General features: G+C 38.8%; 1 protein-coding gene across 1 annotated transcript in view; it reads left to right on the forward strand.

Annotated features, from left to right (window-relative positions):
- LOC127968478 (son of sevenless homolog 1-like) overlaps positions 1 to 15,532 on the forward strand; it is a 32,290-nt gene that overhangs the window by 2,615 nt on the left and 14,143 nt on the right. The window contains 10 exon segments of the mRNA XM_052569740.1: positions 3,977 to 4,102; positions 4,220 to 4,351; positions 5,249 to 5,413; positions 6,050 to 6,259; positions 6,636 to 6,779; positions 8,441 to 8,551; positions 8,634 to 8,732; positions 9,709 to 9,836; positions 13,779 to 14,070; positions 14,713 to 15,079. Of these exon segments, the coding sequence (XP_052425700.1) occupies positions 3,977 to 4,102; positions 4,220 to 4,351; positions 5,249 to 5,413; positions 6,050 to 6,259; positions 6,636 to 6,779; positions 8,441 to 8,551; positions 8,634 to 8,732; positions 9,709 to 9,836; positions 13,779 to 14,070; positions 14,713 to 15,079 (1,774 nt within the window).

Raw genomic sequence — 15,532 nt, forward strand, 5'->3', positions numbered from 1 at the left:
TTCACAGATACATTCATATAAAACACCAGCGCTACATTTAGATTCAGAGACATCCAGTGCTCAGTTGATTCAGTCAGGTTTGTGTCATGTCTGATAAACACTGGACACTGCTGTGAGTCTGAGCTAGTGCTAACAAACATGAGCTAGTGCTAACAAACACGAGCTAGTGCTAACAAACACGAGCTAGTGCTAACAAACACACATGAGCTAGTGCTAACAAACACGAGCTAGTGCTAACAAACACACATGAGCTAGTGCTAACAAACACACATGAGCTAGTGCTAACAAACACGAGCTAGTGCTAACAAACACGAGCTAGTGCTAACAAACACGAGCTAGTGCTAACAAACACGAGCTAGTGCTAACAAACACGAGCTAGTCAAGAGAGAACCCTTCTGAAACAAGAGCGAGTAAACGGTGATGGTGGGAGAAATGCTGAGGATTAATACTGGCCATCAGAAATGCAGAAGGACCCGTATGTGTTAATCTGACAGTTATGATTGGTTTAATTTTTAAAGTTATTTATTTTAATTGTACATTTTTTATTAAAATATGTTTTAGGATGAGCTTTTTAGTTTGATGCCTCATATTAATTGATTAAATTAACTTTTAAGAAGTATATTATTTTTAATTTGTTTTTACTTTTATTTGTGTGCTTTAATTCATTAAATATTTATGCAGATTGTTTTATTCATTTTAGTTTTACTTTGGTATGATGTTAATAGTAGTTAATGCTTTATTTAGATTTTTTAAAAATATTTAAAATTGACATGATTAAATTATCTTAATTAAATTAAATTATGAATTTATTTTAATTTTAAATATTTGTGATTACTAGATTTGAAAATATTTACTTGTTTTAATTTTTGTTAAAATTTTTTGCAATTGACATCTGTATGATTTAATTATTAGCAAGTGGTTCTTTTTGCAGTTATTTACTCATTTTAATTTGACATGATTTATTTAACTTTTAATAAGTGTTTTATTTAGATTTTTTTTTATCTTGCAATAATTTCTTAAGATTTTTGGAGTTAGTTTAGTTTCGATTGGTTTTATATTTGACATGATTTAATTAGTTTTTCCTGCTCTAGATGATCTGAGATCTGAGGTTCTGTTTGCTGATGGGTAGTGTTTTCTGCCTCCGTGACCTGTGTGTGTGTGTGTGTGTGTAAGTCAAGTCACCTTTATTTATATAGCGCTTTAAACAAAATACATTGCGTCAAAGCAACTGAACAACATTCATTAGGAAAACAGTGTGTCAATAATGCAGAATGATAGTTAAAGGCAGTTCATCATTGAATTCAGTGATGTCATCTCTGTTCAGTTGAAATAGTGTCTGTGCATTTATTTGCAATCAAGTCAATGATATCACTGTAGATGAAGTGACCCCAACTAAGCAAGCCAGAGGCGACAGCGGCAAGGAACCGAAACTCCATCGGTGACAGAATGGAGAAAAAAACCTTGGGAGAAACCAGGCTCAGTTGGGGGGCCAGTTCTCCTCTGACCAGACGAAACCAGTAGTTCAATTCCAGACTGCAGCAAAGTCAGATTGTGCAGAAGAATCATCTGTTTCCTGTGGTCTTGTCCTGGTGGTCCTCTGAGACAAGGTCTTTACAGGGGATCAGTATCTGGGCTCTAGTTGTCCTGGTCTCCGCTGTCTTTCAGGGATGTAGAGGTCCTTTCTAGGTGCTGATCCACCATCTGGTCTGGATACGTACTGGATCCGGGCGACTGCAGTGACCCTCTGATCTGGACACAGACTGGATCTGGTGGCCACGGTGACCTCGGAACAAGAGAGAAACAGACTAATATTAGCGTAGATGCCATTCTTCTAATGATGTAGCAAGCACATAGGGTGTTATGTGAAGTGTTTCCGGTTCCAGTTTACCTAATTAATGCAGCCTAAAAATCCTTTAACGGATTTGGATATTAAAATCATATTAGTATGTTATGTGTATGCCAGGTTAAAGAGATGGGTCTTCAATCTAGATTTAAACTGCAAGAGTGTGTCTGCCTCCCGAACAATGTTAGGTAGGTTATTCCAGAGTTTAGGCGCCAAATAGGAAAAGGATCTGCCGCCCGCAGTTGATTTTGATATTCTAGGTATTATCAAATTGCCTGAGTTTTGAGAATGTAGCGGACGTAGAGGAGTATAATGTAAAAGGAGCTCATTCAAATACTGAGGTGCTAAACCATTCAGGGCTTTATAAGTAATAAGCAATATTTTAAAATCTATACGATGTTTGATAGGGAGCCAGTGCAGTGTGGACAGGACCGGGCTAATATGGTCATACTTCCTGGTTCTAGTAAGAACTCTTGCTGCTGCATTTTGGACTAGCTGTAGTTTGTTTACCAAGCGTGCAGAACAACCACCCAATAAAGCATTACAATAGTCTAACCTTGAAGTCATAAATGCATGGATTAACATTTCTGCATTTGACATTGAGAGGATAGGCCGTAATATAGATATATTTTTGAGATGGAAAAATGCAGTTTTACAAAGATAGAAATGTGTCTTTCTAAGGAAAGATTGCGATCAAGTAGCACACCTAGGTTCCTAACTGATGACGAAGAATTGACAGAGCAACCATCAAGTCTTAGACAGTGTTCTAGGTTATTACAAGCAGAGTTTTTAGCTCCTATAATTAACACCTGTGTGTGTGTGTGTTTGTGTGTGTGTGTGAGAGAGAGAGTGTGTGTGTGTGTCTGTGTGTGAGAGAGAGAGTGTGTGTGTGTCTGTGTGTGTGTCTGTGTGTGTGTGTGTGTGTGTGTGTGTGTGTGTGTGAGAGTGTGTGTGTGTGTGTGTATGTGTGTGTGTTTGTGTGTGTGTGTTTGTGATAGAGAGAGAGTGTGTGTGTGTGTGTGTGTGTGTGTGTCTCTGTGTCTGTCTGTCTGTGTATGTGTGTGTGTTTGTGTGTGTGTCTGTGTGTGTGTTTGTGATAGAGAGAGTGTGTGTGTGTGTGTGTGTGTCTGTGTGTGTGTTTGTGATAGAGAGAGTGTGTCTGTGTGTGAGAGAGTGTGTGTGTGTGTGTGTGTGTGTGGTCTGCTGCTCCTGCAGTGCTCTCACTGGAGTGATTGACAGCTGTCCGTCACTCTGCTGTGGATCTGATGAACACACACTGAGACTCACAGAGGAACTGAGTGTGTGTTGTGTTTGAGCGATGTCTCAACAGGAAGAAGTTCTCAGGCACGTTTCACTAGAAAACCCACAATCCCTCAGACTGCGATTGTACAAATATCTCATTGTGGGAGCTGAACTCTGTCTCACACACACACACACACACACTCAGGTGGGAGGGAGAATAAAGACACTCGTCTGATTTGAGCGTTCTCACTAGTTTGTTTAGTATCTTTGAGATATTGTAGTTTTAATTTTTTCTTCTTTTTCTGTTTTTATTTGTTTTAATGTTTTAGTAATGTTGTTGTGTTTTTTGTCATTTTTAGTTTTATTAGTTTTTTGTCTTTAGGTTTCTGTTGTAGTTTTTTATAAATATTTTAAATTCTCTCTTTTGCATTTTCCATTTTAATTTTAGTAGTTTTAGTAATATAAAAATTTTTTTTCAATCTTTTTCATTTTTATTATTTTTTTTTTTGAAGTTTTAGTAATATTGTTGTGATTTTGTGTCATTTTCTTTTTAATAAATTAGAGTTTTTGTGTGTTTGTGTCTATTGGTTATATAAATATGAAATTAATTATGATTATTTTTTTATTATTTTAGTTAAAGTTTTAGTAATTTTGTTGTGTGTTGGTATTTGTGTTGCTTGGATGTTGCCTAATTTATTTATTTACATTTTATATATTTTTTGTTTAATAAACCTAAGTGTTTTGTGTGTTGTTGTTTTTTTTTTTAATTTTCATGGTAAACTTTTAGTCATTGCTTTATTTTGATTGTGTTTTTAATATTTTAATATAAATTTATTTTTGCATGTGTTTAATTGATTTCTGATCCGGTGTGTGTGTGTGTGTGTGTCTCAGGTGCTGAGTCAGGTGCACCCGAAGCTGACGTCCCAGCAGGAGGCGCTGCAGTACATCGAGGGTCTGATCCTGGTGCTGCTCAACACCCTCTGTCAGGCTCAGCCTCGCACCGTACAGGACGTGGAGGTCAACACACACACACACACAGAGAGACAGACACACACATCTTGATCTATATTGATCTGATTTCTGTGATAGATCACTATTGTAAACTATCTGTGATGGTGATGTTGTGTTCCTCAGGAGCGTGTTCAGAGGAGTTTCCCGCACCCCATCGAGAAATGGGCCATCGCCGACGCTCAGAACGCCCTCGACAAGAGGAAGAGGAGGGGCCCGCTGGCACTTCCTGTCGACAAGATCCACCCGCTGCTCAAGGTGCGTCTCACAGCACAGTCATCTCCTGCACTTCTGCACTCACATCTGCGTTCAGCATTATCTCATTATAATGTCTTTCATTTAACAATAATAATAATCATATTAGAATTCATAATGTTTTACTAAATCATATTATTAGAATTTATAATGCACTTTTATTTGTAATGAATAATAAAGCAATAATTTAATTCATAAATTTTACAATATTATCATTTAAATTGTATTATGCAAATTTTATTATTAATTAGTAATAATTTTATTTACGTATTACTTTATTTGATTTCATGCATGTATTAAATGATCCGTTATTTGTTTAAAATGTTAAAATATCAATAATTTTTTCATTTCATGATCATTTATCATTTATAATGCATTATTTTATTTTTTCGTTTTTAATAAGGATAGTATGAATTAATTTATTTGATTTAACGATAATATTTTCATTTTAATTAATCATAATAATACTAATATGAAGTATTTATTTGATTTAATAATATTGTAGTTCATGTTATTTTTAATTTCAAATATTATTTTTATTGCTATAGTAACAATAGAACTACTAGTGATAATAATAATAATTGATATTGTTTAGATATTATTAGAAATATTATTAGGAAAATAGCTAAAAGTTTTATTATTTTAACTGCTGACCAAAACATATTCAAGACACAGTTATATAATAAATATTATTATTTGTAATATTAATTCCTAAGCATTTTATGTTATATATTTTATTAGTAATTACACTTCAATTTGATGTAAATTTTCGTGGTTTTATTCTGGTGGCATACAGAGCCAAATTGTGAAACTGTCAGTGTCGTGCAGTACCGCTGCGGTCCAGAGGAGGTCAGTAGAGGGCTTCACTCAGGTCCTTGTGCTCATGTGTGTGTCCTGCAGGAGGTTCTGGGTTATAAGATCGATCATCAGGTGTCGGTGTACATCGTGGCGGTGCTGGAGTACATCTCTGCAGATATCCTGAAGCTGGCCGGAAACTACGTGAGGAACATCCGTCACTATGAGATCTCGCAGCAGGACATCACTGTGGCCATGTGTGCGGACAAGGTGCTGTTTAACCACAACCACTGCTACTACTGCTGGATATACATACAGAATACAGAAGAACAGCACAATACAACGACTCACTGTAAAATTAAGGATTTAAGAAAAATATTATAGTAATAGTAAAAATAAATCATTAATAATAATGCTACTTTTTAAATTAAAACAATTCAGTTTAATTAAAAATTAATTGAAACTTTCTATTTTAGTTTTATAATAATAATTGTAGTAATATTTTTATTGATAACTGCGTTATTATTACTAAATAATAAAAAAATAAAATAAAACCAAAATAAGAAATATTATTGCAATATTTCACTGTAAAAAAATCTAATATTAAAAATATTATTATTATTTTACTTATAGAAAGATGTTTTTATTTTATAAAATAATATAAAAAATGTTTTTCTTAATTTTATACCTATTGTTGAATACAAAATACAAAAAATAAATAATTATTATTTAATGAAAATACTATAAAATGATCATTTAATTTCACAATCTTTTTATTCTGACGGAACATGGCTGGCTGTTAAAGCTGCTCTTCCTGAGTCTGTAGAGATCATGATGATGTGTTGTGACACGCTCAGGCCCCGCCCACCTCTGGCTCAAGCCCCGCCCCTGTCGCTGTGCTTCCAGGTGCTGATGGACATGTTCCACCAGGTGGAGGAGGACATCAGTGTGTTTCCTCTGATGGACGAGGAGCCGTCGGCGGCTGAGGAGCAGATGTACTATGATCTGGTGAAGGCCTTCATGGCGGAGCTGCGTCAGTATCTGCGCGACCTGAACCTCATCATCAAGGTTTTCCGTGAGCCCTTCGCCTCCAACACCATGCTGTTCTCTCCTCACGTGAGTCCCTCCTCCTCCTCCAGACGCTCACTGATGCTCCTGAAGAGAAACCATGTGTTAAGAGCTTTTGAACCAAATGGCGATGTATCTTATCTTGCCTAAATATCATATTTTTTTATTTAGTGGAGGCTACAGAAGATACTTACATGTTTCCCAGAAGACAAAATATGTTAATATACCCTGATCTCCAAATTACTAAAGTTTTCACCCCCCCCCCCCCCCACTCATTGTTGTAAAGGGTTAAAATGCACTGAAATGATGAATTTGTGGGACTGGAGGATTTTTCCCCACCCAGAAGCCCCCTGTGTGTGCTTCACCCGCTGTGTATATATGTTCTGCACATCTTGAGCCGCTCGTGAGCGCTGTGTTCCTTCAGGACGTGGAGAACATCTTCAGCCGGATCGTGGACATCCACGAGGTGACGGTGAAGCTGCTGGGGTTGATCGAGGACACGGTGGAGATGACGGACGAGGGCAGTCCTCATCCGCTGGTGGGCTACTGCTTCGAGGACCTTGCCGAGGTCAGACTCTCACAGATCTACAGACGATGTGTCTACAGTCAGACCTAGCCTGGAAAATCTGTTCCTTTTATTTGGGATCATATTTAACAATAAAACAGCTTTGGTTTATTAATATTATTATTTGTAATAAATTATACATTTTATAATAAATTATTACATTTTTCAGTGTTTTGTTAAAATAATTGTAGTAATAATTTCAATTGTTTTCAGAAAATATTGTAAATTCTTACGAAGTAGTTCATTAATTAATATTAATAGTATTTATTCAATTTACTTATTTAATATTAAAATGTATTTACTTTTACATTTATTTTTTTGGTTTAATGATAATATCATTTATAACAAATTATTTGTTTTAATATTGACATTAAATGAAATATTTTAATATTTTTATTAAAATATTTTTATAAAAAAAATGTATTTATAGTTTTAATATTTTAAATTAAATGAATAACTATTATTATTATTACACTATTATCAAACAATAACATAATTTACTATAAATTATTAAATTAAGATATGTATCTATTGTACTTATAATAATATAATAGTACCACTTTTAAAGTTATTTTTAAATTAATAATAATAATGTATTTTTTGTACATAAATTGTATTAATGTAATACATTTTATTTTCTTCCTAACAATATTATATTGCATAGTAAAATACTTAAAAATTAGTTAAAAAAAATCAATTTTAAATTAAAATTAAATTAAAATAAAAACAATGCTTAATAATTATTTAATATTTTTATTTAATAGTCAAATTTGTTTAATGTTCAACCCATAATAATAATAATAATAATAATAAGATAAATAAATTAATGTAATGTAATAGCATGTTTAGTAATTATTTAATAATTTAATATTTTTGTTTAATACTACTTATTATAATTCTTATTATAATTAATTTCAACCCATAATAACAGTAATTATTTCATTCATGTAATTTTTTATTACATCCTCTTAATTATTTTTTTTATTAATAGTAATGTTTGATAATTATTTAATCATTAAATGTTTTTATTTAATAATACTATATTTTATTTAATTTAATTATTATTTAATAATAATAGTAATCATTTAACTCATTTATATATTTTATTTAAAAACTAACTTATATTTACAAAAATATATCAGTATATTTGTAAAAGTAATAATTATTATAATTCATGTATTAATTTATTTTTTAAGCGGTATCACTCAGCACTGCTACTAAGATGAGTGTGTGTGTGTGTGTGTGTGTGTGGTGTTTGGAGTATGTGTGTGTGTGTGGTGTTTGGAGTGTGTGTGTGTGTGTGTGTGTGTGAGTGTGTGTGTGTGTGGTGTTTGGAGTGTGTGTGTGTGTGTGTTTGGAGTGTGTGTGTGAGTGTGTGTGTGTGAGTGCGTTTGGAGTGTGTGAGTGTGAGTGCGTGTGTGAGTGTGTGTGTGTGTGGTGTTTGGAGTGTGTGTGTGTGTGTGTTTGGAGTGTGTGTGTGAGTGTGTGTGTGTGAGTGCGTTTGGAGTGTGTGAGTGTGAGTGCGTGTGTGTGTGTGTCTGTGTGTGTGTGTGTGTTTGGAGTGTGTGAGTGTGAGTGTGTGTGTGTGTGTGTGTGTGTGTCTCTCTGTGTGTGTGTGTGTGTTTCCTGTGGTCGATTAACTCTGAGGCGTGGGCCATTTTCAGGAGCTGGCCTTTGACCCCTACGAGACGTACGCACAGGATATCCTGCGCAGCGGCTTCCACGATCACTTCCTGAGTCAGCTGTCCAAGCCCGGAGCGGCGCTGTACCTGCAGGTCAGAGGTCACAGATGTTGTGCTGAGTGTTGAGCTCCGTGTGGAGGTGAACTGACCGTCTGTGTCTGTGTCTGTGTCTCAGTCCATCTGTGAAGGCTTCAAGGAGGCGGTGCAGTACGTGTTGCCACGGTTACTCCTCACGCCCCTCTACCACTGTCTGCATTACTTCGAGATTCTGAAGGCGAGTTCAATCCCACAATGCACCTCACCTGAAATGAACGTGTAATGTCAGGAGTGTTTGAGTCACTGTGTTGTTGTTATGGATCTGGGATCAGTGCTTCTGTCTGGAGTCATGTGCCTCTTCCAGAGCTCCAGAATTCCCAGCATTCCCAGCGGCTCTAAGCTGCTTTCCCGGATTCTTTCTGAGGGATTATGGAGCAGAACGCAGCAGATCTGTGCCGCCTGTACAGACCTCTCGGCTGAAATCAGAAATATCTGTGTGTACTCATGATCTGACGAGATGTTCGTTTAACAACACATTCACGTGTTCATCTGTACATTATTTGAATTAATTAGCATGTTTAGGAGTTCATTAACTGTACTAACTGATTTATGTTCTTTGGGTTTATTTTTAAATTAAATATTTATAAAAAAAAATTAATGATGTAATTACATTAATTTAGCAATTTGATTTTTGTAATTATTATATATTATTTTATTATTATTTATTTTATTATATTATTAGTTTTTTTGTAAACGTTTTATTTTGATTTGAATTTAAATTATTTGTATATATTATATTTTTGATTTAACACATTTTTAAATTAGTATCTTATTTTGTTTGTAGTCTAAAATTATTTAATTTTTATTTTACATAATTTTGGTTTAATTAATTTCAGTGTTTTATTATTTCTTAAATTATTGTTATTTTTTATTAATTTTTTTTAATTAAATAATTAGTGTATTATTTAATTCACTTAATTTTAAATTCTTTGTTTACTTTTTTATCTTATAAATTTTATTTTTTAAGTTTTTGGTTGTTTTAATTTGTACAAATATTAATTTTCATATTTATAATTTAATTTAATAAATTATTATTTATTTTGAATTGTAAGATTGTAGTTTTTCAGTGAATTCTTAGTTTTTAGGGTGAGCTGCTGAAGCCCAGTTTGTGAGACTCAGAGTAATGAGATCAGATGTTTCTCTTCTCTCTGCAGCAACTGGAGGAGAAGAGCGAGGATGAGGAGGATAAAGAGTGTCTGAAGCAGGCCATCACCGCCCTCCTGAACCTGCAGAGCAGCATGGAGAGAATCTGCTCCAAGAGCCTCGCCAAGAGACGCCTCAGGTACACACACACACACACACACACACACGCACACACACAGGCACACACACACAGACACACACAGACACACACACACGCGCACACACACACACACACACACACACACACAGACACACACAGACAGACACACACACACAGACACACGCACACACACACACACACAGACACACGCACACACACACACACACAGACAGACACGCGCACACACACACACACACACACACAGACGCACACACACACACACACACACACACACACACACACACACACACACACACACACACACACACACACACACACACACACACACACACACACACTCTTACGGTTAGAACTGTTATAGTTGGAGTTATTGTGTGGCCATTGTGTCCCGTCCGTATATAAACATACATGTGATGAAAGTGTTTCTCTCACACTCACACACACACACACACACACACACACGGGTCTCCACCCATCAGCCCTGGTGTGTTTCTCTGGTGGGGGTCTGTTGCGTCAGGTTTGGGCGTCCCGGCTGCTATTGTTCTCAGAGAGAGAGAGAGGAAAGCAGCTCTTGGTCACTCGCCCGCTCTCTCAGGGAATCATGAGGATCTGAGCTGGTTTCTGCTGGTTTTGTGCCGTGGCTGGTGTTTCTGGGGTTTTATGCGTTCGTGTATGTGGAAAAGATGGCTGATCTTACGGTACGTGTGTGTTCCTCAGCACTTTCACACTGTTTGTGGAGTTATGAGCGTGATTCGAGCAGAAGCAAGAATCCATCTGTGAGCTGTGATGATTGTGAGCGTCTGAGATCATTTATGGTTTTAACTCACTCACGTTGTTTAAAACTTGATTTAATTCAACTGGATTGCTTGAGAAATCATTATTCTTTCTCTTTAACGTTTAGTTTTAAAGTGGAGGGATCTCAGTGTAAACCAGCTCTTAGTTTTGAAGAGGTTGAACTCTGTTGATCAGACGCTCTTGAGAAGGAAGAGATTACAGTTACAGTCCTGTTTCAATCTGTAGTAGTACATCGATCAAAACCAAACATTAGCTGGAAATATGTTCACTCTGTCTATCCAAGATCAGGTTTGTGTCTTCATGAGGTTTGTAGAAATGTAGCGCTGCATCAGTGTCTCATCAATGGATGCTCTGCAGTGAATGGGTGCCGTCAGAATGAGAGTCTGATAAAAACATCCCAATAATCCACAGCACTCCAGTCCATCAGTGAACATCTGGAGAAGACAAAACCTGAAACACATCCAGCATTAAGATGATTTTAACTCAAACACATAGAGTCTATAATCCAGAATAACACTTCCTCCAGTGAAAAAGTGCATCTGCTGTTGTCTCTCACAGATGTGTTTAGATGTGTTTAAACGCTGCTTGATCTGTGCAGATTTCTCTCCTGATTCAGACCAGAACACTTTTTCACTGGAGGAAAATAAATAAAATAATCTCTGTGTGAGCGGGCGTGTGTGAGTGAGCAAGTGAGAGAGTGTGTGTGCGAGCGACCGAGTGAAAGTAAATGGGTGTGTGTATGTGAGCAAGTGAGTGTGTGTGTGTGATAGAGTGAGTGAATGTGTGATCGAGTGATTGAGTGTGTGTGTGTGTGAGTGAGAGTGTGTGTGTGTGCAAGCAAGTGAGAGTGAGCGAGTGAGTGAGAGAGAGTGAGTGAACAAGAGAGTGTGTGTGTGTGAGTGTGTGTGAGAGAGTGCGTGAGAGTGTGTGAGAGCGTTTGTGAGAGTGTGTGTGTGTATGTGTTTGTGTTCGAGTGAGTGAGTGAGTGAGTGGGTGTGAGTGAACGAAAGAGAGAGTGAGAGTGTGTGAGTGTGTGTGTGTGAACGAGTGAGAGAGAGTTAGTGTGTGAGAGACAGAGTGTGTGTATTTGTGTGCGAGTGAGTGAGTGAGAGTAAATGAGTGAGAGTGTGAGTGAGTGAATGAGTGAGAGAGAGTGTCTGTGAGAGAAAGTGAGTGCGCGTGTGTGTGTGCGAGAGAGTGAGTGAGTGGGTGTGAGTGAACGAAAGAGAGAGTGAGTGAATGTGAGAGAGAGTTAGTGTGTGAGAGAAAGAGACAGTGTGTGTGTGAGAGTTTGTGTGCGAGTGAGAGAAAGAGTGTGAGTTAACGAGTGTGGGAGAGAGTGTGAGTGACGAGTGAGAGAGTGTGTGCGTGAACGAGTGAGAGAGAGAGGGTGAGTGAAAGAGTGAGAGAGTGAGAGAGAGAGGGTGAGTGAACGAGTGAGAGAGAGTGAGTGTGAGTGAACGAGTGAGAGAGAGTGTGTGAGAGAGAGTGAGTGAAGGAGTGAGAGAGTGAGTGAGTGTGTTTGTTTGTGTGTGTGTGTGAGTGAGTGAACGAGTGAGTGAGAGAGAATGAGTGTGAGTGAACTAGTGAGAGAGTGTGTGTGTGAGTGAACGAGTGTGAGAGAGAGTGTGTGAGCGAACGAGAGAGAGAGAGAGAGTTTGAGAGAAAACGAGTGAGAGTGTGAGTGAATGAGTGAGAGAGAGAATGTGTGTGTGTGTGTGTGTGTGTGTGAGTGAACAAGTGAGAGTGAGTGTGTGAGTGAACGAGTGAGAGAGAAAGAGTGAACAAGTGAGTGTGAGTGAACGAGTGAGAGAGTGTGTGTGTGTGTGTGTGTGTGTGTCTGTGTGCGTGTGTAAGTGAGTAAGTGAACAAGTGTGTGTTAGTGAATAAGTGAACGAGTGAGTGAACAAGTGATAGAGAGTGTGTGAGTGTGAGTGAACGAGTGTGAGAGAGAGTGAGTGTGCGTGTGTGAGTGAACGAGTTAGAGTGCATGTGCATGAGTGAGTGATTGTGTGTGAGAGAGAGAGAGTGTGTGTGTGTTAGTGAATGAGTGAAAGAGAGTGAGTGTGAGTTTGTGTGTGTGTGTGTGTGAGAGTGAGAGAGTGAGTGAGTGAGTGTGAGAGAGTGTTAGTGTGTGCGTGGGTGAGTGAGTGTGTAATTGAGTGTGTGTGTGTGTGAGAGAGAGTGAGTTTGTGAGAGAGTGTGAGTGCGCGTGAGTGAGTGAGTGAGTTTGTGTGTGTGTGTGTGTGTGTGAGAGAGAGTGAGTTTGTGAGAGAGTGTGAGTGCGCGTGAGTGAGTGAGTGAGTTTGTGTGTGTGTGTGTGTGTGTGTGAGAGAGTGTGTGTGCGTGTGTGTGTGTGAGAGTAAGTGAGTGAGAGTGTGTGTGTGTGCGAGTAAGTGTGTGTGTGTGTGTGTTTGAGAGTGAGTGAGTGTGTGAGTGAGTGAGAGTGTGTGCGAGTGTGTGTGTGTGTGTGTGAGTGTGTGAGTGAACGAGTGAGAGAGAGAGAGTGTGTGTGTGTGCGAGTGAGTGTGTGAGAGTGTGTGAGATTGAGTGAGTGCATGTGTGTGTGTGGAGGGTAATAGTGTAATAGTGCAGTGTGGCTCTGCTCCAGTGTGTGGCGCTCTTCAGTGAGACGCTGTGATGAGGAGGGACAGTCTGCGCCCAGCGTGTCCACAAACACACTCAGAAGTAAGACGTCTTTCACTAGTTCCTGTGATGTATAACACCAGAGTCATTGAGACTCCTGCTCCTACTAAGATCATCTTAGACTCAATCTGATGGTGTAGAAGCATGTCTCCTTCAGGTCCTGGAGGGCTTTTGGCCAATGTACACTGGTTATTTAAAGATTGGTGATGGTAAGGAACCTCCAGGACTTGACTTATTCCTGAGTAAGAGCAGATTCATCTCCCCTTCCTTCCTCATCCTCTCCAGTGATGGTACTGTGTGCTTCAGCTGTGCTCTCATCAATTCCTTTAGTATTATTCTACAGCTGTGTGTTGACAGATTGTCAGTAAACAATTAGATTCTGATTTACAAGCTCTTGATTTGATTCTGATAAGATTTCAAAATGATTCATTTGGATCTATGTAGTACATGTCATTCAGCGTTATTATGGTTGTAGTTTTGATGCACTGAAATAACTAAAGCTGTGTGTGTGTGTCTCAGCGAGTCGGCGTGCCGCTTCTACAGTCAGCAGATGAAGGGCAAACATCTGGCCATCAAGAAGATGAATGAGATCCAGAGGAACATCGACGGCTGGGAGGGCAAAGACATCGGCCAGTGCTGCAACGAGTTCATCATGGAGGGGACGCTCACACGGGTCGGAGCCAAACACGAGCGCCACATCTTCCTGTTCGACGGCCTGATGATCTGCTGCAAGTCCAACCACGGCCAGCCGCGTCTGCCCGGAGCCAGCGCCGCCGAGTACCGGCTCAAGGAGAAGTTCTTCATGAGGAAGGTGCGCACACGGCAAACTATATAAGCACACCTTACAATTAACGTTCGGTGCAATTAATAATTGAACAAATATGATTAATGCATGAAACGCCCCCGTCACATCCAGATTATACTGATGAACTGATCGACACGAGGCAGGACGACTGAACGAATGAATTCATGAGTCTACAGCTTTGAACGAATCAAGTGAGCGAATGATTCAATGACTCATTTGCTTCGTTTCAGAACGAAATCTTTTTCAATTGAATTGACATTACAAAAAGTATCTTTAGAAGGAAATATTTTGATTCAACATGATTTTTAAACAATATTGAAATGTTTAATTATTTTTAATTAAAAAAAGAAAGTCATTGACTCATTCATTCAATTGATTTGTTCAAACGGCTGATTCATTCAGTCATTCTTTTTTTTTTTGAATGAGTCACTGAATCGTTCACTCACTTGATTCATTTAGAGCTTGATTCAGTCGGTCAGTAATATGACGGACAGCTCTGTGTGTGGTGCCTACATCAAACGTGTTATTTTTATTTCCCATAATTGCCCCAAATGAACACATTGAGTCGACAGCCCTGGTTGTAACATTTGCTAAACAAACCAGACAATTCGATCTAAATGTTCTGAACCTTCATGTGTTCTTGAACAGGTCCAGATCAACGACAAGGACGACAAGGAGGGCGAGTACCGGCACGCCTTCGAGATCATCCTGAAGGACGGGAACAGCGTGGTGTTCGCTGCTAAATCAGCGGAGGAGAAGAACGGCTGGATGTCGGCGCTGATCTCGCTGCAGTACCGCTCCACGCTGGAGCGCATGCTGGACACGGCCATGATGCAGGAGGAGAAGGAGGAGCAGATGAGGCTCCCCGGGGCCGAGGTGTACCGCTTCGCTCAGCCCGACTCCGAGGAGAACGTGGTGTTCGAGGAGAACGTCCAGTCCAAATCCGGCATCCCCATCATCAAAGCCGGAACGGTGCTGAAGCTCATCGAGCGGCTGACCTTCCACATGTACGCCGGTGAGTGATTCCTGAAGATCATGTGACTGAGGACTGGAAATACAGCGGAGCATCACAGAAATACATTACACTTTAACACAGATTCACACAGAACACAGATGTTTTACATTAGAGTAATATTTCACTATTTTTACTGTATCTTTGATCAGATAAACGCAAGCCTCGGAGAGAGACTTCTTTCAGAAACAGTGCATGACTCTTGAGCATCTGTCCTAATCTGTAATCCTGATCCTGTAGATCAGTCGTGAGTCTGAAACCAGACTCGGTTTGAGCCGGTCTGCTTCGGTGTGTTGTTCTGTGCCAGCACTAAAGCGCATTACTGCTGTGTTTCACAAGCTCCGTCTCAGTGAAGAGTGAAGAGCGGTCAGTAAACACTCGTCTGCTGGACGTCACAGAGCACTGACCTGCTTTGTTTCAGTGTCCATAACACAACTGCAGCTGATAAGAGAGAAA

Source organism: Carassius gibelio, chromosome B11 (genome assembly GCF_023724105.1).
Source record: "Carassius gibelio isolate Cgi1373 ecotype wild population from Czech Republic chromosome B11, carGib1.2-hapl.c, whole genome shotgun sequence".
Lineage (NCBI taxonomy): Eukaryota > Metazoa > Chordata > Actinopteri > Cypriniformes > Cyprinidae > Carassius > Carassius gibelio.